This window comes from Papio anubis, chromosome 6 (genome assembly GCF_008728515.1).
Source record: "Papio anubis isolate 15944 chromosome 6, Panubis1.0, whole genome shotgun sequence".
NCBI classification, from domain to species: domain Eukaryota; kingdom Metazoa; phylum Chordata; class Mammalia; order Primates; family Cercopithecidae; genus Papio; species Papio anubis.
The window spans coordinates 112,379,070-112,402,173 of NC_044981.1; the positions used below are offsets into that span (position 1 = coordinate 112,379,070).

Below are 23,104 nucleotides of genomic sequence, written 5' to 3' on the forward strand. Positions count from 1 at the left end.
AAGTGTTGGGATTACAGACAGGCGTGAGCCACTGCTCCCGGTCTCCATTTTTTTCAAAAAGTATATCTCTATTGGAGTTAAAAATGGTTTGATGGAATAATATAATTTCAACTAATTGAAATTATATTTTAATTATTATCCATCTCCAATATTTATTATAGTCTTAGTGTACAGTTTGTTGAGCTCATATTTTCCTTGAGGACTGAAGTCACTGTGAGTAAACTGCCACAAGGTTATTTTATTTCTGCAGGTTGTCTCCCCTAAGTACTGTGAAAACGTGTCATCTTGAAGGGCTGTCAACACGGACATTTTCTCATTTACTAAGTAGGAGAATTCTGCAAGCACTTTCCATTATTTAAGAATTCATGGCCGAGCTTAGTGGCTCGCGCCTGTAATCCCAGCACTTTGGGAGGCCGAAGCGGGCGGATCACCAGGTCGGGAGATCGAGACCATCCTGGCTAACATGGTGAAATCCCGTCTCTACTAAAAATACAAAAAAGTTTGCCAGTGCGGTGGCGGGTGCCTCTCGTTCCAGCTACTCGGGAGGCTGAGGCAGGAGAATGGCGTGAACCCGGGAAGCGGAGCTGGCAGTGAGCTGAGATCGCGCCACTGCACTCCAGCCTGGGCAACAGAGGGAGACTCTGTCTCAGAAAAAAAAAAAAAAAAAAAAAAAAAAAATTCACAGCAAAAGATAAAAGCTTTTATTTTTGTTATTTATTTCTGTTTTATGAATGTGGCCCTTTCAGCTTTATAACAACAATCCAAATCAGTGTGCGAAAACCACACACAACCACTCTCCCGAGGAACACACATCCAGGTAACTGAAGCCTGAATGAAACAGTATTTTTTCACTTGGTTTTCGTGGAATTCCGCCTCAGGTAGTCCTACCGCCTCCCCAAGGCCTGTGCTTATAGCTTTTTCTAGCCCCTAGGAGACTGGACCCTGGCAACCCGCTTACCTCTGTCTCGCTCTTTAACTGCAGCGCCCTCTGGTGTACATTTTGATTTTAGCAGCCGAAGTCACTGGCCCTGTGTCATGTTGCTGGTGGGTCCTGGTGGTAGTTTTATCTTCTGTTTCTCTCAGGTAGTATCTAGAGATAAGTTAGAACCACAAGAGTTTGCAAGAAATAATAACAGTAAAAATTCGGAAAGCCAGACTCTCCAATGCTCACCGTAAAATGCTAAGGAAATAACTTCACTCTCCCCTAAGGACCTGGAGACATTGGCTTAGGAACTCACCTCATAGATCATTTAAGGCAACTCCCTCATCTGAAAGACAAGAAATCAAGGCCCGGAGGAGTTAAGTGACTTGTCAGGCTGATACAGTGAGTTGGGTTGACCACCGAGGCCTTCTGCTACCCCCTATGATGGAAAGAGCTACAATTCTCTGAGTATTACCACGAGCCAAGCACTATGCTAAGTCTATTACAGGCACTGGCTTGAGACCCACAGCAATATTTTGAGGTAGGTACTATCATGATGCCTATTTTACACACAGGGAAGTATAAGCTTAGCGAGCGAGACTGAGGAAACGTGCATGCCCCATGTCACACAAACACAGGGTTTCTGACTGCAGAGCCGGTGCTTGAAACCACGACTGATCTTACTGCCTTTGTGGCAATTGTATACTTATATATGGATATGCACATATGTAGATACACGGATACAGGTGTATGGATGTACATGAATTTACACGTATATATCAGTAAGCAAGATATAGTATCATTTTGCATATTTTGAAACTTAAACCAAATGGTATTATAATTGTATGTACCTGGGGGGCAGATGGGAGAAGGATAAGTCCATTCCATCTGCTTTCTGCTGTGCCTTCCTATACTACAGAAACAGGAAAGCTAAAAACTACATTTCCCAGACTCCTTTACAACCAGAGTCAGGATGTGGTGCAGATTCAGTCACTCAAATGTGGGGGAATTGCAGCAGGGGCCAGGCATCTGCTGCTCCTGCTGCCAAGCCCAGCGGGGGAGATATTCAGTTTTCTGGGCAGTGTTAGCTGAGGTCCTGGGCTCTGGTCGCTGGCTCTGAGGTGCTGAGAGCAGGGCACGTGGTGTCCATTTGAAGCTGAAAATCCTCGCAGGCACAGTGGGATCTGCAGCGGGCAACAGTGGCTGTGGTTTCTGAGGGTGGTAGGTTTCTGATTATGGATGAATTCCTTCCTTGTCTTGGTGGCTTCCTAACTGTGGCAGTAGTGATGTGGTAAAGAGTCAGCGGCCTTTTGATTCTAGTGGCTCACGTGCGCTTTGGATGGCTTCATGGGGCTGTGCAAACAGATATTGGAGTCCAGAGCCTACCAAGAGTGGGACTGGACCCTCAGAGTAAAGGTGGACTGATGGTCAACCAGTCTTCAAACAGAAGGCAGTCTGGGTTCAAGGCTTCTGAATGTCCCAAAATATCTCAATTCCTACAGCAAAATTCAAGCAATTGTATAGCTATCAAGTACCTGATATAAGCAAATGAAATTCATTTCTGGAGGAAGGAAATATCATGCTACCTTTTTTTTTTTTTTTTTTTTGAGATGGGGTCTCATTCTGTCACCCAGGCTAGAGTTCAGTGGCGCGATCACAGCATACAGCAGCCTCCACCTCCCAGGCCCAGGTAATCCTCCCACCTCAGTCTCCTGAGTAGCTGAAACTACAGGTGCATGACCCCACACTCAGCTAATTTTTGTATTTTTACTAGGGACGGGGTTTTACCATGTTGCCCAGACTGGTCTCAAACATCTGGCCTCAAGCCATCTGCCCCACCTCAGCCTCACAAAGTGCTGGGATTATAGGAGTGCGTCACTATGGCCAGCCCATCCTACACTTTATATTCTGTCAACAGCAATTTTTAAAACATCGTATCCAGAACGTAGACAAAGATAACCAACCACATGGGAAGATAAGATAGCAGAAATGAGAACCAGCTGAAACGTACAACAGAGACAGAAAATACATGGAACCTCTAGATCAGTACTCTGATAGAAATATAATGGAAGCCACAAGTGTGAGCCACACAGGGAATTTTAAATATTCTAGTGAACACATTGAAAAAATAAAAAGAAACAGGTGAAATACATTTTTACAATATTTTTAACTCAATATGTTTTAACTCAATTTTTTTAACCAAAACTATTATTTCAACATGTCATCAATAGACAAATGAATAATGAGACATTTGACTTCTTTTTTTTTTTTTTTTTTTGGAGACAGAGTGTCGCTGTGTCACCCAGGCTGCAATGCAGTGGCGCAATCTTGGCTTACTGCGAGCTCTGCCTCCCAGGTTCACGCCATTCTCCTGCCTCAGCCTCCCGAGTAGCTGGGACTACAGGCACCAGCCACCACGCCTGGCTAATTTTTTGTAGTTTTAGTAGAGACGGGGTTTCACCATGTTAGCCGGGATGGTCTCGATCTCCTGACCTCGTGATCTGCCTGTCTTGGCCTCCCAAAGTGCTGCAATTACAGGCGTGAGCCACCACACCCAGCTGACATTTGACATTTTTATACTAAACCTTTGAAATTTGGTGTGCACCGTATACTACAGTACATCTCAATTCAAACTATTGTATTTCAATTTCTCAATAGCCTCGTGTAGCTAGTAACTGCTGGGTTAGACCTTGCAACTTCAAATTTTAGAATTATCTGGTCAGGTGTAGTGGCTCACACCTATAATCCCAGCACTTTGGGAGACCAAGGCGGGAGAATCACCTGAGGCCAGGAGTTCAAGATCAGTCAGGCCAACATGGTGAAACCCTGTCTCTACTAAAAATACAAAAATTAGCCAGGTGTGGTTGTGTAGCAGGACAAGCCGCAGACAAAACTCCTCAGACACCGGATTAAAGAAGGAAGACGTTTTTTATTTGGCTAGGAGCGTCGGCAGACTTGCCATCTTAAGAGCCAAGCTCTCCGAAAAAGAAATTCTTGGCCTTTTTAAAGGCTTACAACTTTAAGGGGTCCACGTGAAAGGGTCGTGATAAACCGACCAAGCGTGGGAAACGTGACTGGGGGCTACATGCCTCAGCTAACAGAACAAAAAGTTTTACAATGCTTTTTTCATACAGTGTCTGGAATTTACAGATAACACAAGTAGTTTAGGTCAGGGATTGATGTTATTGTTATTATTATTATTATTACTCCTAGGGCAGGGTGGTGGTGCCAAGGTTGTCTGGCTATTTATCTTACTTTGGTTTCTTTCTAACTTTTTGCTTTCTCTCTCCTCCTGTCTTGTGAACTAGGCAAGGTGTGGGGAGTAGTAGTGGTCTCCTTTCTTATCCCCCCCTTTGAGAATTTTCACTAATTAGTGGGAGTTTTGTTTTTACTTTTTGAGTCTTTTTGCGAGACACAGTGATAGTGTTTTATGTAATATACTTGCCTTGAAGTTTTCTGACGAACCATGGTAGCTACAAACCCTTCTTTCATTTGAAGGAGTAAATGTAATATACAGGGGAGCAGCAAGCAAGTTTCTAGTACTAGTAATACACTTACAATGAGGGTTTTAAATTTTCTTATAGCTGTAAACTATTTTCTAAATGAAGACCAAGGATCAAACCTGTGTTAAACCTGTACAGGCACATGTACCAACTTTGTCATGTCCTAAGCAGGTTAGTTTTTTTACTGGGTCTTAAAAGCTTTTTCTTAGCGAGTAACACAGTATTTTTTAATAACAAGTTTTTAAGAGCCAGACGCTTGAACTTGGGGCATCTGTTTGGGGAAAGTGTTAAAGTGAAGTTATCTGGAGGCATGAACTCTTTTGCTTCTCAAGGCCATTAGTGTCTTACGTTAGCCTTTTTATAAATATAACACGAAGAAACATTTAGTCTGCTAGCAATGTTTACAGCCAACTGAGCAAATAGGTTTTTTCTCTTTTTGCTAAAGGAGGAGGTTCTGGTAACTTCTGGTTTATATGTTTCAAGAATGACTGAAAGACTCGGAATTGTCGCTGGGCTGGACGGGTCTGGGTTTCCTAAGTAGCATGTGTACAGTGGGGACACCTTATACAGGTGTTTCTTCTAGCATGGTCATGGAGGTTAACAACAACAAAACAATGTACAGCATATTCATATCCAGCAAGGACAAAACAAGTCCTTACCTGGGAAAAAGGTTGAATACAGTGACAGAACAATAGGAAAACAGTATTATAGGAAAACTATTAATCTTAAGATTTTTAACTCCATTTACTTGCTTGATGAGTCCTCAAGCTTCGGCCATGCGTAGACTAGTCAGCTGCCGGTGTGTGACTAGAGCAGGGCTTGTTGTCTCCTCAAGCTTCAGCCGTGTGTAGACTGGTCAGCCTCCAGAGTGACCAGAGCAGGGCTGTCATCCTCAGCAGCAGCTTGGTCTCGACTCAGGATCAGCCGGGTTGGATGATCTGTGTCCTGCTGGCTGGTCCACTTGTCCTGAGCTGCCGGTATTAGCTGACTGAGGGGATCCAAGACACAACACCTGCAACTTTAACAGCGGTGGGAGTGGACAAGGTTACAGTAGAGGGCCCATCCTATATGGGTCCTAGAAAAATTAGATTTTACTTTAAACAGAGTCACTAGATTTAAAGTGGTGTCAGACTTATAGGCATTTCCATTTACTTAATCATGAACACTTCGTATGGCTATTTTTAAAGCCTGCATTTGTTTTTTTAAGGTTAATTCCCTTAGTTTCTGGAGGTCACCTTTAATTTGACTTATGATTTGGGGGTGGCCAACTGAACAAAATCTTATAGGGCAAATACCTAGTTTGTTTGGTGGGAGTGCACCTGCCTCGGAGGAGGACCGCAGGCAAAAACCTGATTTTATCTTAAATGATTTTCTGGCAATATTTTTTTTTAGTAGCTGCTCGGGTGTCCAGTTCATGCATTTTACCTTTTCTTGAACTTTGTGGCCGATAGGCTGTGTGTAACTTTTATTTTATTTTTAACAGTCTTATTAAATCTTGCACTATTTCAGCTACAAATGCTGGCCTATTGTCTGACTTTAAAGTTAGAGGTAGTCTAAACCTGGGGATAATGTCTTTTAACAGTACTTTAGTCACTTCTTATACTTTTTCTGTCCTGGTGGGGAAAACTTTAACTTACCTTGAAAAGGTGCAAACAAGCACTAGCCTGTACCGATAGCCTCCAGCACGGGGCAGGTCTATAAAATCTGTAAGCAGGTTTTCACAAGGTATGGCCCTTTTTCCTGTTTAAGTTTCTTAGAGGAGGGGCTCTTCTCCGCCCGCCACCCCTGTTTGTAACTCTATTTAGTGGCTTAGCCTTCAGTGAGAAATTGGAATCCAGATACAGCAGAATCTTGCTGCTTTTAACTTCTAATGTGACCATGGGCTCCTGGGAGCCTAATGGGAAGGTGCCAAGTCTGCCCTAGTTTTTACATTTGTTAGCTCCTGTCAGCCTGAACAGATCAGTATTTGGTTCCTCCAAGGTGCAGCAGCCCTTGGCCGACGGCCTCTTTGTCTTGTGGCCTTGGCCATTTCCTTGATTGCCTTTTGAATATTTAAACTTCTAGTGTCCTTTCTTTTTGCATTTTGCACATTAATCTCTCTCTAGCCTTGTCTGGCTCTTGAATCTTTGCCTAACTTGACTTTTTTCACATTTATATGCACGACCACCTCTTCTCACATTGCTAATGTTTTTTTATAAGAGCTGTTGCTAATAGATTGCCTTTTTTTCTTAAGTCTTTACTTTTTTTTTTCCTGAGATTCCCTGCTCTTAGGCCAGCTGGTGGGGCCGGGCAACGGCGCGGGCCCTGCCCCCGTGCACTGCTGTCTGTCTCTCCTGTTTTCTTCTGATTCTTTTTTTTACATTTACTCTTAGTCTTTTTTTTTTCTTTTGCTCTTTTCCAGTTTTGTCCCTTGGTCACAGTTAACATACACCTTGGTGGCCACTTTTATAGACTAAGTGGTATTCATGCCCGCAGCTTCTGCTTGATGTTACCCTGGGCTTGCTTTACAAATGTGAAGTATTCACTATATACTGATTTTCAGCAGCCTCAGGGTTAAACAGCGTGTAAAACCAGAATGCTTTATAGTCTCTTATAAAACTGACTTAGGCTCTTGTCAGCTCCTTGAAGCATTCCTGAAATCTCTTTTATATGACTTGCTTTTTTCTACCAAGTCTTAGCCTCTGCAGAAGTGCTTCTCAGTACCTCTGCAAACGCTGAAGCTGAGTTGCATTCTCTGGGTCTTTTTTCCCCTTTTTCCTGGAGTTTAACAGGCTCTTTTCTTTATGTAATGTTCCATGCACTTGGAGGGTTAAACAGGCATACTGAGAGTCAGGTAAATGTTTACAGTCTTACCTTTACTGAGGTATTTAATTCTAAGGCCCGAATTAAAGCATTGAGCTCAGCTTAACGACAGTGTCCAGGGTTACTACCTCATTTTCTGCACTTCTGTCTCCTTGTGGGTTGATGAAGCTGTTCCCATCCACGTATAGCTCCTAGTCTACTGATGCCCAAGGCTGGTCCCAGAGGTCAGGTCTGCTGGAGTAAACTTGAGTCCAACACCTCTACACAGTCATGCTCTACAGGGCTCTAGCTGCCGGGAGCAAGGTGCCTGGTTCAGGGTGTTTTCAGTTTAGTAGATCAATGGTTGAAACGGCTGACAGATGAAAGTCTGTTGCCTCCCTCCCCTCCCCACCCCCCGGATGTGGGCTTGGTCATTATAATAGACAGGGCCTCCGTCTCCCTGAGACGCATTTACATAGCTCCAGCAAGACCAGATCTGAGACAGCCCATTTGACTATCTTGACTTCCTTCCTTGGCCTCTGGAGGCTCCAATCCTCCCCTTCGAGGTGAGACCTGGGGTGTGTTAGCTTCTGAATCTCGTTTCCGAGGGGGCTGTTGGCCTCGGTAAAGCGGGGTAGTGGGCTGGGACACATGGAGAAAGAATTTCTATTATCTCTGGTGACTCCTGCAAACCTGGCTTCTCTTGCTGTTTCTGGGACTCCTTTTTTAACTCTGTGTCTGCTGGTGAAGCTGCTCTTACTTTTACTTTTGGCTTTTTTGCAATAAGCTGTTAAACAGGGCTAAATTTATGCTGGTTTTGTCTATATTATATTTAACCATGAGTCAATATAAAGGAATTTGATCTAGGTACACTGGCTGTCCTCCGACCCCTGTCACCACCTTAAATACATGGCTAATTGTTCTCTGTCTATAGTTCCTTCCATGGGACATCCAACAGCAAAAGAGGGCAGTTCTAATTCACACAGAGTTCTTAACCTCTAGGAGGTTAACTTAACTCTATAGTCTCCTGCAAAACCTTTCTTAAGGTTCTATAACATGCATTTTAATAGAGTAAGTTTTGATGATTTGATGACTTTCCTTTTTTCTTTTTGAATTTTTTTTTTAACACAGTTCCTAGTGGAGTGGGCTTACTTTGTGTCTGACCTATTTTTTTCTCGAGACAAAACAACATTCACACTGTAAGAAGGAAAGGGTAAAAGATCACTCACTCGTCTAATTCACACTAAATCAAAATCAAACTAAAACCACAGTGTCAAGCAAGTCAAGTCAAAAACAGAAACCAAAGTGCCCATACAGGCACGCCGTGGGTGATCAGGCCACACTTCCACTCAAATGGAGTGAGCAAGTTCCAAAGACCAGTCTTACCAAGTTTCAGATGTCCGGACTTAAAGTGCCAGTTCCTTCCCGGTGTTCAGTCACTGCCTTGATCCTCCGTGGGGGCCTGCTGTGTACTGCTCTGACGAGGCGTTCCACCAGGGCAAATGCCTACCTGGGAACGCTCTCAGGATCCGCATCACTCAAGCTGGCCAGCGTCCCCCACAGGGATGCTCTACAGGGCAGGCATAAGCTGCCTAAGGGGCTGCTTCGACAGTTGGTGAATCACCTCGCTTCCCAGTCAGGGAACCAAGCAATGTAGCAGGAGAGCTACAGACAAAACTCCTCAGACACCGGTTTAAGAAGGAAGACGTTTTTTATTCCGCCGGGAGCGTCGGCAGACTCGCGTCTTAAGAGCCCAGCTCCCCCAAAAAGAAGTTCTTGGCCTTTTTAAAGGCTTACAACTTTAAGGGGTCCACGTGAAAGGGTCGTGATAAATCGAGCAAGCGTGGGAAACGTGACTGGGGGCTACATGCCTCAGCTAACAGAACAAAAAGTTTTACAATGCTTTTTTCATACAGTGTCTGGAATTTACAGATAACACAAGTAGTTTAGGTCAGGGATTGATGCTATTATTATTATTTTTTTAACTCCTAGGACCGGGTGGTGGTGCTGAGGTTGTCTGGCTATTTATCTTACTTTGGTTTCTTTCTAACTTTTTGCTTTCTCTCTCCTCCTGTCTTGTGAACTAGGCAAGGTGTGGGGAGTAGGAGTGGTCTCCTTCCTTAATTGGGCATGTCTATAGTCCCAGCTACTCAGGAGGCTAAAGCACGAGAATCAATTGAACCCAGGAAGTGGAGGTTGCAGTCAGCCGAGATGACACCACTGCACTTCAGCCCAGAAGACAGAGCAAGACTCTGTTTCAAAAAAAATAAATAAATAAAAAAAATTAGAATTATCAGGCAGGGATTTAAAAATAACTATGCTTACTATGATTTAATAACTTAAAAAAATGAAAAACCAACAGAAAAAAATTCATTACTTCAAATGTAAGATATATGCACTATGGAATAATCTATAAGTATAAAACTAAATAACTGGAATGAAGAACTCAACAGATGGCTTTAATAGCAAATTAGAGCTGAAGAGGGAAGTGTAAGCTGGAAGGTAGGTCAAGAAAGAGAAATCATTTGGAATGCAGTACAGGAAGACTGAAGAGCGGAAAAATTTAGAAGAGACAGTAAAATTCAGAAGCCACAGCTGCTGTGGCAGACACTGTGGAAAGGTTCACCCCACATTTAATTGGAATCCTAAAAGGACAGGTAAAACAACACAGAAGGCATATTTTGAGAGACAATGGCTGCGAATTTTAAAAACTGGCTAGGAGGCTGTTGTCAAATTGATTGTCTTTCCTATTGATTATATTTTATCAATAATTGCTTTTAAATTTTTCCCTTTTAAGTTGTTCTCTTTAAACATACTTTTCTTGAAGACAACCTTTAAGATATTCTCCAATTTCATTAATTGGAGTTACTTTATTTTTATTTATTCTAATTGAGATTGATTATGTTTCCTAAAATTAAGAATCTATGTCTTTCATAAAATCTGAAAAAGTTCTTAGCCATTCGCTCTTTGAAAATTTCCTCTCCCTCATTTTCTTCTCTGCTTTTGGAAGTCCAATTAGAGGCAGGTTGGCCCTTTTCCTTGTACATCCCTATCTTTATACTTCTCTCTTGCAGTTTCAGCATGAAACTCTCTCTCTACCAAATTCTGAATGATTTCTTCAGATCCATCCAGGTCAGTGACTTCATCTTATATTTAATATGCTGCTTCTCAGTGTGTTGAGTTTCAAATTTTAATTAACATATTTTTCATTGCTGTAAGTGCTGCTTGGTTCTTTCTATTTCAGATATAACTAGTCTTTTTGACAATGTCTCAATGGTTGCAGTGGGTTTTATTCTTTTATGTCTTTAATGATTTAAGGATACATATTTTACTATTTTCTTTTTAGTTCTAATATCTGTAGTTCTTCAGGGCCGAACGTACTCTGTGGGATTGGCTCACTCACTTACTGTGATTTGACTCTTGATATATTCTGCAGGTTTCTGAGCTTTTTTGTGGCATGGCTTTTTTACTGCAGGAAGCCTCTGCTGCCGACGTGAGGTTGTGTTCTGCAGAGATATTATGTTGGATTCTGTTCAACGCCTGTGGATCTCCACAAGCCAGGGATCATTTTTGTTCATTTTTTGGCTCGCACATTCCCGGAGCAGTCAGGTAGAAAACATTCTAACTCTCAGGACAGCTGCAGTGACGAATCCTCAGGACAGAGTGCTTTACTGGATTTTACACGCGCAGTGCTGCTCTTGCTGGGCATCATTGTTGCTGCTGTGGCTCTTTGTTAGTTTCTTGGGTAGAGGAGGCACCTTAGCAAAAAAGCTTTTAAAACAAGATTTGAAATAACTTTATTTTGAGCAAAAGATATTCCTGGTTTTCTTGCTCTGTTGTTGCTATGTCATGTGGTGCCTGCCAGTTAGAGCTAAACTGTCAGTTTTGCTGTTTCTAGGCAGAAAAATGCTCAAATCACAAGTAAATATCTAGGCGTCCCAGGAGGTGACTCTGGTAGTGTGTATTTTCATTGCTCATTTCCACTCTTAAAGGTACAATTCTCCTGATGTTTTAACATTTTCTAGGGTGCCATCCTGTATGTTAAATCCAAAATTGATGATTTCTTCTCAAAGGCAGTGTTAACATAATTGACACAGTTTAGATACATTATAAAAAAGTATTGAAATCTATTCAACATTGTTCATTAAGCTTCTGTTAGGGTCATAAAATATCTTGTCATGTCTGATTAATTCAAGTAAGTTCAGTTTTTAAACGACACTGCTGTTCTACAATGTGCTATTTATTGTTAAAGCCTAGAATTTATAAGTGTTTCCAATAACTGAAAGAGACTGGGTGTTTTACTAAGATATCTATTACAATTATCATAAATTAAGACTGTGGGCCGATTTTATGAAATCTATAAAATATAGAAATGATAGGAAGTAAAAATGAATTTAATGTAGTTCTAGCCTTCATTTTGTCTAAAAGTCAATGTTCAGTGAAAACATTGCTGTTTTTCTCTTCTGCAAACCTAAAGCAAGCACTACTAGAAACGTGATTTTCTATAGAATTGACAGATTGGTAAGATGATTCATGACTGAAGTAATATCATTCATCTGTTTAACGTTTATAGCCTGGGAACACATCTTATAATATGGCCAAATACCTATGTATTTCAATACGCTCCCAAAGATAAGAGACTTTAAGCTCCTATGTTCACAAAGGAGTATTGTCTGTAAATTACATCTCAATAAGTTTAATATTTATAAAATAGGAGGAGAGAAGACTAGCACTAGCCGAATAAGAGAAAAACAATAAGCTTATACAATCTACAAATGCATCTGTGAAAAGGTAGGTTAAAGTAGAAACCATTCTCCACCTCCTTGAGACTGACCAAAGGCCTAGAACAGTACAAATCCACTGGGTGAAGACAGGAAATAAGCTCAGGCTTCTGGCTCCCTCCCTCATATTACCCCAGAGAAACAATGGAAGGAAGAAGGAAACACTTGGCCCTCAGGCTACACAACAACAACCCTGGTTGCAAGATAACAACAGAGTATTCTTTCCCAAATATGAAGGAAAAGAACTTGAGCCTAGAATTTTTTATCCAGTCAAATTCTCATTTAAATAGGAAGGTATCTTTTCTGTTGCAGTGATAACAAATTGCCACCCACATACTTACCTGCTTAAATCAGTACATCTTTATTATTTCACAGTCCTCTAGGTCACAAGCCTGAGATGGCTTGATTGGTTTCTCTGCTCCCAGTCCTCAAGGTCAAGGTCAAGGTCAAGGTGTCCACCAGCTGGGCTCTGATTGGGAGGTGCTGGGAAGCATTTGTGCATTCAGGTTGCTGGCAGAATCCAGTCCTTGGACCTGTGGGACTGAGGTCCCAGCTTCCCTGCTGGCTGTCAGCTGCAGCCCTTCCCTAACTCCTAGAGGCCCCTCTCCAGTCTTGCTCATGGTCCCCACATCTCAGAGTCAGCAACAGTGCATGGAATCCTTCTCATGCTTAGAATCTCTCTGACATTGGACGCATCTTTCTTGGCTCCAGCCTGAGAAAATTTTCTGCTTTTTAGAGCTCATGTGATGGCACTGGGCCCACTCAGAGAACCCAGGAAAATCTATTTTAAGGTCAACTGATTAGTAGCTTTAATTATGACTGTGCAGAGCCTAGACTAGCGTTGCCTAAACTCACAGTACCTAGACTAGCGGTGCCTAGACTAGGAGCAGCTGGTTTCTCTAGGCCCCTCACCCCTTATTCTTTCCATCCCCTTCTTCCTGGCCCCCTTTCCTTTCCCATTTCCATTCCCACTTTCACACACATTCTTTCTTTGCTTAAAATACTGGATTTTCCTGCCCCTGGTGTGCTCCAGGCTTAAACAAACAGGCTAAGACAGCAGCTAGTTGTCCTATCATCAGTGTTTTCTAGAACATATCGTTCTAGAAAAGGTACAGGAAACTTGAAGGGGCAGCTACCGAGTCCTGCCCACCACAGTGTTTTAGAAATATTCGAAACACAGAAAACCTGAAGTATATTTGCCTCCTAAAAACCAAGTTGGAAATAGTTTAGAGGAAGGTACCTCAATAGCAAGAGAAACACAGGAGATGTGACAAGAGAACCGAGGAGGACAAGTGACCAAAGAATCTGTTCCAGATTACTGTTATCTCACAACAAGGGAAATGTGAAGTTAGAATTACAGAAAGAAGTGTAGCTAAGAATAACCGAGAATTACAGCTAGGAAAGATATCAGGAAAATGGGGCTGGAGGTGGCACGCAAAAAGAATAGGAAAACATGCTGATACCTCTAAAATTAGGAATAAAATGAAACCATTAATACCAATAAATGTCATACATATTGGTATGAGTCATAGGTTAAGGACAGCCACCCTGAGAAGAAAACTAGAATGTATAGCTTTCAAACCAACCAAAGAAAACCTCAGTATACTAAATGGAACACAGGTATGGAGAGGATCACGGGACCAGCCTGGCCAACATAGTGAAACCCCATCTCAACTAAAAATACAAAAAAACTAGCCAGGCATGGTGGGAGGTGCCTGTAATCCTAGCTACTCAGGAGGCTGAGGCAGGAAAATCGCTTGAACCTGGCAGGCGGAGGTTGCAGCAAGCCTAGATCACGCCACTGCACACCAGCCCGGGCAACAGTATGAGACAACGTCTCAAAAAAAAAAAAAAAAAAAGCAAGAAAAAAGACAAGATTTTCCTGGCCCTGGTGCACTCTAGGCTCAATCAAACCAGCTGAAGCAGTTTGCTGTCCGTCATCACACTATGTTTTCTAGAAGATTCTATCCTGATGAAGCACTCCCAGACTGGTTGAAAACCAAAGTTACTCTTCCTTGGAAAATCTTTGTGGACACCAGGTGGAGACTGAAATTTCCAAGTTGGTGCCAGGCGTAGTGGCTCACGCCTGTAATCCCAACACTTTGGGAGGCCGAGGCAGGCAGATCACCTGAGGCCTGGAGTTCGACACCAGCATGGCCAACATGGTGAGACCCTGTCTCTACTAAAATTGCAAAAGTTAGCCGGAGGTGGTGGTAGGCGCCTCTAATTCCAGCTACTCGGGAGGCTGAGGGAGGAGAATCGCTTGAACCCGGGTGGCAGAGATTGTAGTGAGCTGAGATCGTCCCACTGCACTCCAGTCTGGGCTACAGAGTGCGACTCTGTCTCACAAACAACCAACCAACCAAGAAAACAACAAACAAAACCCAACAACTAAAAAAGGAAAAAAGGCAAAAAAAAAAAAAAAATTACCAACCTCCATGCTGCCACCTTCAGGCCCCTGGGGGTTACAACCTCCGCTCCAGCTCCCCTCTGCACCTGTGCTGTTCCTCTGAGCCCCATTCACTCCCACAACTCTCTCATTCATTCACTGGTTCACTCAGCCTCCAACCATCCTTAAATCATGTCAGGCTCACCAGGTGATGGAGAGAAAAATCATCCTCTGTGGGTCTGAAAAACACGCCTGAGTCCTGATGGTGGGTCTTGCTTTCACTTCCACCCCCTCACAGCACCCCCAGGGCCATGAAGAGGCCACGGCCTGGGCTCAGAGCTCCAGCTGTCCTCAGGGTGGGCCTGGCATTTGCTGACTTCAGGGAGAGCGGGAGACCTCACAACTGAAATAGGAAACCCGCCCTAGGCCCATGGATTTGAGTGTAGTTGGCCACAGATGAGTGTGCAGCTAAGTGAGCCCCACGCATGCGTAGACCCCTCCCTCGGCTTCTGCTCTCCATGGAAACACAATTGATCACATGATGACTGATCACGGTCGGCCACTAGGACTTTCTTTTCTTTCCTTTTTTTCCAGAAGTCATAAAGGCATGTAGAATATACTCAAAGACCGCCTCAGCTTTTAGTGGAGAGGCAAAGAAGATCCACTCCGGACTGGGAAGCGGCTGCGCCCTGGACGGAGCGGGGCGGGGACTCTGGGCTCAGGCTGAAGGAGGGCGGGTGTCGCTGACAGAGGCGGTGACGCGGCCGCCACTGAATATCCCTGTGCAAGTTTCTTCGCTTTCCTGTGCATCAGTGCTTACACTGGGGTAATAATAAATGCTGTGTTAAAAAATTAAATGAGGCGGTCAAGAAGGAACCGGGTCCTGGCCCGCGCGGCGCCCAGGGTGGAGGGTAAGTGTTGGCTAGAGGTGGCCGCTGTCAGGCTACGAGCCCGGGGCGGCATGGGGCGGAGCATCCCCAAACAAGAGCAGGCTTAGGCTCCCCGGGTCCCAGCCCGGGGTGGGGCGGGGAAGGGCGAGACGGGGCGGGATAGGGCGGAGCATCCCTCCAAACTTGGGCAGGCGCGGGGCGCGACCGCAGCCGTCTCCGTGGGCGGGACTGGACGGAGAGGGGCGGGGCGGGCCGGAGCATATTCAACCACTAGCAGGCATGGGAGGGTGGAAGTGATTCATCCGCCGGTCCCCACATCGTCCGCTCCTCCAGTCAGCTGCGCTCCAGGTCTACGATGGCAGTGGCCGCCAGCCCTGCGATCCTTCTGTGCCTCCTGACTCTGTACCTGCTATCCGACTGGTCCGGGACGGGGCGGGCCGGTGAGTTTGGGGATGGAGCTTCAGCGGGGCAGGGGCCAAACCTGGGGGGCTGTGGACTGCAGCGCGTTTCAGAGGAGGGAAGGCTTCTAGAAGGACCGGCGCGATCTCCCCGGACTGCCCCCTCGCTCAGTTCCCATTCGCTGCTCTTTTTCGCCAGGTCCGCTTCCTAAGGCTGCTGCTTGCCCCGCAGGGCAGGAGGGGGGTCAAAGAAGGCGAAAAAGGAACCGCAGGAGGGTGGAGGGGCCAAAAAGCTGCAGAGGGCTAGGTGGGGAGGGGATCCCTTGGTGGAGCCCCGCAGCCCCACTCGCCCTTGGGAAGGAGAAACCAGAGCCCCTGGATCCCGAGCTGCGGTCAAGACAGGGGTGAAGGGAGGTTCCACAGAGATGCGATCACTGACACCCCAATCAGCCACAGGTCTGCTCTGCTCTCACCGGCTCTCTACCACACAAACCTTCCAGCATCCCCAGGGCTCTATGCCCTGGAACTTCCCCCTGCGCTTTGCTGCAGACACTCAACTGCCCCCAGCGGCTCAGCAGACACTTCCTACTCCTCCCCTCACCATTCACTTCCACTATTCAGGACGCATCTTTTCACTCCCTATCTCAGCCCAGTCCTGTCACCCCACAGGCCTCCCTCACCTCCCCATCCAAGAAGGGGCCCTTAGCACCTCCCCCACCAAATAACACCTTCACCCCCTTTGCCTGAGCACACACCCCAGCGGACACACCCCAGCAAACACACCCCATGCTTTCCACAAAACCTAATGCAGGGGGGATGGGAAGTACCATGTCCCCCAGGATGACCCTGGGAGCGCCCGTGGGTAGAGGCACCCACTACTGCCCTTGGATCCCAGACCCGCCTGTTCTTCCTACTGGGGAGCCAGCGTCATATAGAGTAGTCACTAAGCAGACAGGTATCAGCAAACGCTTTCTAGAAAGGAAAAGCTGAAGGCACTTTGGTCCTTGCTGGCCATGGGTACTCTGTGTGTCAAGTCCTGTCCCTTTATAGAGGAACAGCAGGCAATGGCAACTTGCAAATAAAAGGGAGACCAGATGTGGACACCATCCTAGGTTGCTGAACCCAGATGAGGGCACATGCTGTGTCCTGGCAATTGCTGCCCCATCCCCTGGGGTGTCATCTCCAAGTGGTGTAAGTTGAAGAGTCACAGGTGTGTCCGACCCTGCCTGTGGCTTCTGGGTGGTGTGGATGTGATGGATATGAGTGGAGGTTCTATGGTTCGGGGCCAATGCTCCCCTGCTTTGCTGCGGAGTGGCATCATCGGTCCCTTGGGGCGATCAGGGACCCTCCCTGAAGCCTCAGGTGTGAGCTGAGGGTGAGGGGTGCACCCATGTGGTATCCTGGGGATCGGGGCCAACTGCTTGTGCAGCTTCTTGGTTCCCTGTGGCCCTGCTCCGGCCCATCCCAGGAGAACCACCTGCATCTTCTCACTGCTGGGCCTACCTTCCTAATGACCTAGAGGGTGAAGAGCCCACTGTGTGATGGGCAGCTCTGAGGCTGTGTGGTCACTGCCCTCCCATAGATGGAGGCCCATCTCCACCAGGGCCCAGGACCACACCTGGAGCCACTTTTAAGTGAGGGGATTTCATTGCTGTGAGTGGCACAGCCTTGCTTCTGAGCAGCAGGGGACCCTGTTGTGATTCCGTGGTTGGGAATAGCCATGAAATCCACATAGCACCTTTTCCAACCACACATGCCTCTGGGATCTTAGGGAGTCCAGGGTCAAATAGCCATAGTGGCAGGTCCAGCAACACTCCTCATGAGAGTGTGTATGGCTGCATCCCAGCTACCAGAGCAGCATTCAGTAGTGACAGGGGATGTCATATGACCAGCACAACCTATAATAGTTACTACATTAACTACAAACACTAACCATTCCCGGTAGAAATCCAGGAAATGTGAAATTACCATCGAATGGGTCTATGAACCCAGCACATCCCTCTAAGCTGGACCTGACACAGGCGTCCATCTGTTACTTTGCTCCAAATGCACCTCATGAGTAAGAGGGGAGCAAGTTAATGCTTCACATCTCAGGGAAGAGCTCAGATCGCACACTGTGTCCACTAGGAGTGTCTGGGTATTTGCTGTTTCATGGTGTACAGTTACCAGAGTGAATGTCCTTCTTGCTCTGTGGGGAAGTCTGAAGGAGTCATTGCAGTTGCTGTGGGGTTGAAGGGGCCCACCAGGGGCTCTGGGCTCTCCTTCTAGTAAGGGACTCTGCATCTGAGATGTGGCTCAGATCTCAAAGCTGGGCAAAGGAGCTCAGTTATTTCCTGGGGTGGCAACTTTCAGCCTCCTGGTCATCCATCCTTGCATTTTGTCTTTGTGGTAATTATTTAAATCTAGTAGTATCCGGGTGGAGTCTCCATCTCTTTTGGATCTTGGACCCTTTTTTTCTATGGGGCATAGCTTTGTAAGACTGAGGTCCCCAGCTGGCATTGTGACTTCTCTAATTATTTCCATCATTGCACCCTCCTTCCTGCTGACAGTTGACGGCCTCCTCTTGAGATCTGTTATTTCAGGATTTTCCACCCCCATTACTACCGGGAGCCCATTTCAGGAAGAGCATCTCCTACCCCTGACCCTGGCCTTCAGCAACAGGCATCCCTGAGCTTCTTGACAGTCTGCTGCCTTCTCCTGGGGCCTTCTTTATATGCTGGGTAAACAGGAGTCTTCCAGGCTTCCCTTGAGCACAGAGGGTGGACATTGTTCTGGATTCCATACTGCAGTCACTGTGGCATGGGCACTTCTCTTAGTCTTTTGTTGCTTCCTCTACAACCTGCCATGTAAGACCTGGGTTTTCTGTTTCATGCGGTGTGGGTCATTCCTTTCTCCAAGGTTCCAAGGGCAACCTCCTAGCAGATGACCACATTCCAGGGAACTTACAATGTCTTGTTACCCATAATAAATGAACTCACCCTTATCCAATGTTGACTACATCGTACCCACTGCACCATGCTCCAACATCCTCAGGGTGCCTTCCCACACTCTCCCACCTCCTGCAGTCCACCTGAGCTGCTCCTGAAGATCCTGCCGTCTAAGTCCTTCCTCCTGTAGCAGGCCTGCCACCTCCCTGGCAGGGTGCTGTGCTGACAGATGTGAGTATAGGTCTGGGCAGAGTGGGGAGATGGACATGTTGGCGACCCATGGTTCCTCTACAGGCAGAGACCACCGTCGAGGAAGAGAAATCCATGCTCTGCTACCCCAGCCCTTCAGGAAACCCTCTTGCTGTCCCAGTGTTTGGGGTCATTCCCCCACACCAACACTCTCCGGTGTTTTTTCTTTTTTTCCATAGATGCTCACTCTCTCTGGTATAACTTCAACATCACTCATGGACAACAGTGGTGTGAGGTCCAGGGCCAGGCTGATGAGAAGAATTTCCTCTCCTATGACTGTGGCAGTGACAAGGTCTTATCTATGGGTCACCTAGAAGAGCAACTGGATGTCACAGATGCCTGGGGAAAACAATTGGAAATGCTGAAAGAGGTGGGGCGGAGGCTCAGAATGAAACTGGCTGACAATAAGCTGGAGGATTTCACACCCAGCGGTGAGTGGAGGAGACCAAGGACAGAAGGGAGCAGAGTGTGGGCTCAGGGGCTGCACTTTGTGTGGGTAGAATAAATTAGACATGGGACCTCCATGAAGCCCAGCAGCAAGGGCAGGACTTGGAGGAGACAACAGGACCAGATGAGAAGGGTCTCAGCGTAGGAGGATGTGGGACAGGGAAGAGAATGTGTAAAGACCAGAGCTGATCTCTTTCTGATTGGGGCAGGACCCCTCACACTGCAGGCCAGGATGTCTTGTGAGTGTGAAGTCGACGGACCCATCCGTGGATCTTGGCAGTTCAGCTTCAATGGACAGAAGTTCCTCCTCTTTGACTCAAACAACAGAAAGTGGACAGTGGTTCAGGCTGGAGCCAGGCAGATGAAAGAGAAGTGGGAGGACAGCGAACTAACCATGTTCTTCCAGAAGATCTCGATGGGAGACTGCAAAACCTGGCTTAGGGACTTCCTGATGCACAGGAAGAGGAGGCTGGAACCCACAGGTAACTGACAGGGGAGCACTGGGAGCACCCTGGAGATGCCATCGAGTTACACCCTTGTCTGTGAGTGTCTGAGTATGGTGGGTGTGGGTGTATGGGTGTGAGTGGGTGTGAGTCTATGCATGTGTGAGTGTGTGAGTGTAAGAACGTGAACCCCTCATGGGGGGGCTCCTCCTTGGGGTGGCTGGGCTCTCCCATCCTCCTCTTCTCTCTCCCTCCTGACTCCTCTTCCTCACTGCACTTGCTTTTGCTCCACTCACTGTGGATTTCTCGCCAGCCTCGAAACTGTAGGTGTCATTGTGCTTCTGGGCCTTTCTCCTTAGATTTCCCTCCACCTAGGATTACTTTTCCTTTCCTCTCCCTTGGTCTCTTTCTAGAAATCCATCAAAACCACCTCAAATGCCAGCCCCGAGACTCTCCTGTCCCTGACCCTGGGGCATCACCTCCTCTTCCACCAGAGCAGGAGGGTGGGCTGTGCTGTCACCTTGCTTCCCTCAGCAGCTATGTGAACTCCCTGAGGACAGGGACACCCCCTCTCCCTTCCTACCCCAGGAACTGTCACAGCGGCTGCCCCATAGCAGGGGAGACAAATCCTCTGCCTTCCAGGATGACCTGGGGCAGCAGGAGCTGAGGAGGCATCTCCTCAGATTTGGGGCGTGGACAAGGGCTGTCACTCCTGTGTTTCCGTTTCAGCACCACCCACCGTGGCCCCAGGCACAGCCCAGACCAAAGCCATGGCCACCAGCCTCAGTCCCTGGAGCCTCCTCATCATCCTCTGCTTCACCCTCCCTGGCATCTTAGGAGAGTCCTTTAGAGTGACAGGTACTGTAGGCAAAACTGTGAGGGGAACAAGAGACAGATAGGGGAGGTGGGAGGAAGGGAAAGGAGAATTCCCAGAGCCCCACCCCTCCCCATGGCCGGGACCTTCTCATCCTGACATGAGACAGATGAATGAGACCTGGTGTCGCCTGTTGGCAGTGACCTGGGTAGCTCAACTTTGGGTTCTGATGGATTCTCACCATCAGGGCCAGAGGGAAAGGGAGGGGCCCATACCAAGGCTCAGGGCCTGTTGAGTTCAAGAGGGTTTAGACAATTCAGGCCTGTTTCAGAGCAGGTTTCTATTCGGGAAGGGTAGTGGTGTGTGGCCTGCAGGCAGCAGGAACTCAGGCATGGGCAGTCCGCGCAATAGGAGAGGAGCAGCATGGCTGTTTCACCTAGGATGTCAAGGGAAGGGGCGTCCCTGGAAGAGGCAAAGAAGAGAGAGACCTGGGGGAATTCCAGGACGAGGGGGCTGTGAGGGCCTTGGCCCACCCAGTTCCTTCCAGTTCCTAAGGCTGCATTCCCAGAGAAAGCAGCTTAAGTCCCAGCAGTTAAGGTGGAAGGTGAAGAGTAGAGCATGTCCAGGGTGAGGTTTAGGAAATGGCCAAGCCCCTTGGACCCATGGGATTCCTGGCCAGGCCCTGGGGTGATGCCCCTGCCATTCTGCCTCCTGCACACTCCAGATCCTAAGCCAGCTGATGGCCCTGCCTGGAGCAGAGTGGACTCAGGCAGGGGAGCTGAGCTGCTGCTAGAGGTCCATGGTTGCCACTGAGCTTGGCTGGGAATGAATGGGGCGGGGCAGGGGCAGTCCCATTCAGAGCTATGGGTACAGCTCCCAGGGTGAGGAGAGGCTGAGAGCGAAGGGGAAAGAAGGAGGTTTGCCTGCAAGCCCACCCAAGGCCAGGGAACATGGATCCAAGACCTCTTTGGAGAGAGCTCCCCCAGGTCCTCTAGACCCTTCTATGAGAGGATCAGGCCCTGAGTGAGGGTGCAGACCCCTCATTACCAGCCTCAGTTCTGAGTCCCTGAGGGCTGTAACAGGACCTGGGCTGGCTCTGTGGTGTGGTGAAGGAGGGTGGAGGTTGGGACGGGCTGCACAGCCAGGAGTAGGGTTGGAGGGAAAAACATGTTCCTTATTTGGGGGAGAAGCTCCAAAATGGGGAGTGTATGGGAGGGATCACCCAGGAGAACAGACACAGGTTTTTCTCAGTCACTTAAACCAACACTTCATCTTTCCCAAGGTGGAAGATGATACCAGGAAGCCTTTGTTAGCCTCGTCTGGTTCCCGCTGTCCCTTCAGAGAAGGCACCTGTCTACTTACCACTGTGCCTTACTGGACAGCTAGGAGTTCAAGCCTTAGCAAGCCCACCGGCCCCCAGCAGATGACGAGGACATTGTAGACTCAACATCTCATGCCACTCATTACGTTTGCTGATGATCCTAGCAGCCATTTTTCTTAACATCTTCTGCCACTTTCTTTTGGTGCTAATGGATGGAATTCCTGCACAAGTTTTAACTGAACAAGAAATCTCAGCAAAAAGCATTTTATTTCTACTTCTTTGATTGTGGAAAAGCAGACACTTCTCTGAAGCATGACCTTATTCTTCTAAACGGTATTGCTAGTAAAATAGCATGGTGGACTTCAGGCCTCAGGGATCCTTTCCATGCACTGACCAAGAATCGTATTAATCCTTTTTATTGTTATGGGGTTTTTTTTGTTTTTTTTTTTACATTTTCTCATTCTGTCAACCATATTGGAGTGAAGTGGCATAGTCATCACTCACCGTAATCTCTAACTCCTGGGCTCAAGTGATCCTCTAGACTCAGCCTCTAGAATAGCTGGGACTACAGGCGCATGCCATCATGCCTAGCAATTGTTTTATTTTTAGGTAGAGATTGGGTCTTCCTACGTTGCCCAGGCTGGTCTTCAACTCCTGGCCTCAAGCAGTCCTTTTATCTTTGCCTCTCAATTGCTCTGGGATTACAGACCTGAACCACAGTGTCTGTCATAGAAATTTTTAGTATTTAATATGTAGTATTTAATATGAAAATGTATTACATTCATGATTATTTTATTTAGTAATTTATTAGACTGTACTTAAATAAAGATATCTATTTTCAAAGAACCTTATTGACTTTGGAATTTTGGTTTGTAACCCAGTAGAGAATTAATGGGATTTCATTCTTCTGCCATGTTATGTTTAGTAATACACCCAGGGATGTTGCTAGATATCTTTTGGAGACAGAGACTTTAAAGATCACTCTTAATTTACAAGCAGCCTGGCTGTCAGTCTTCACCACTGTCCTGATGCCCTGGGGGCTGGCAGGTATTCCTGCCTCTATCCTTGCTTCCAGAATGTGATGCTTTCTGGTTTGTCCCCAGCCCACTCCACGCTTGGCAGTGGCTTTTCTCACCATTCTTCAGCCCTGACCATGCTCACTTCTAGTAGAAGAAATCCTCACCACAGATACATTTCTGTTTTTAAAAGTAATGCTATTCCCCCATAGACAACAAATCA

The 23,104-nt window shown here is 46.7% G+C and overlaps 1 protein-coding gene and 2 long non-coding RNA genes across 6 annotated transcripts; 1 reads left to right on the plus strand and 2 right to left on the minus strand.

Annotated features, from left to right (window-relative positions):
• Positions 1-678: 678 nt before the first annotated feature.
• Positions 679-15,006, minus strand: LOC103883945. Its single transcript, XR_646344.4, has 2 exons — positions 14,582-15,006; positions 679-1,090 (listed from the first exon to the last, which is right to left on the minus strand). It is a non-coding gene; the product is annotated as an uncharacterized LOC103883945 (long non-coding RNA).
• On the minus strand, positions 4,859-9,061 carry LOC108585555. The gene is made up of 2 exons (XR_001902061.3): positions 8,593-9,061; positions 4,859-5,443 (listed from the first exon to the last, which is right to left on the minus strand). It is a non-coding gene; the product is annotated as an uncharacterized LOC108585555 (long non-coding RNA).
• On the plus strand, positions 7,597-22,711 carry ULBP3 (UL16 binding protein 3). 4 transcript variants are annotated; one of them, XM_031667717.1, is made up of 8 exons: positions 7,597-7,772; positions 10,281-10,338; positions 10,682-10,815; positions 14,971-15,287; positions 19,020-19,271; positions 19,497-19,769; positions 20,460-20,588; positions 21,827-22,711. In XM_031667717.1, exons 4-8 carry the CDS (start codon positions 15,233-15,235, stop codon positions 21,835-21,837), a joined length of 720 nt encoding a protein of 239 aa, XP_031523577.1. In that variant the 5' UTR covers positions 7,597-7,772; positions 10,281-10,338; positions 10,682-10,815; positions 14,971-15,232; the 3' UTR covers positions 21,838-22,711. The 4 variants fall into 4 exon arrangements, with proteins under 4 accessions (XP_031523577.1, XP_031523576.1, XP_009204154.1 ...); XM_031667716.1 differs by lacking the exon at positions 10,682-10,815; XM_009205890.3 differs by lacking the exons at positions 10,281-10,338; positions 10,682-10,815.
• Positions 22,712-23,104: the final 393 nt, after the last annotated feature.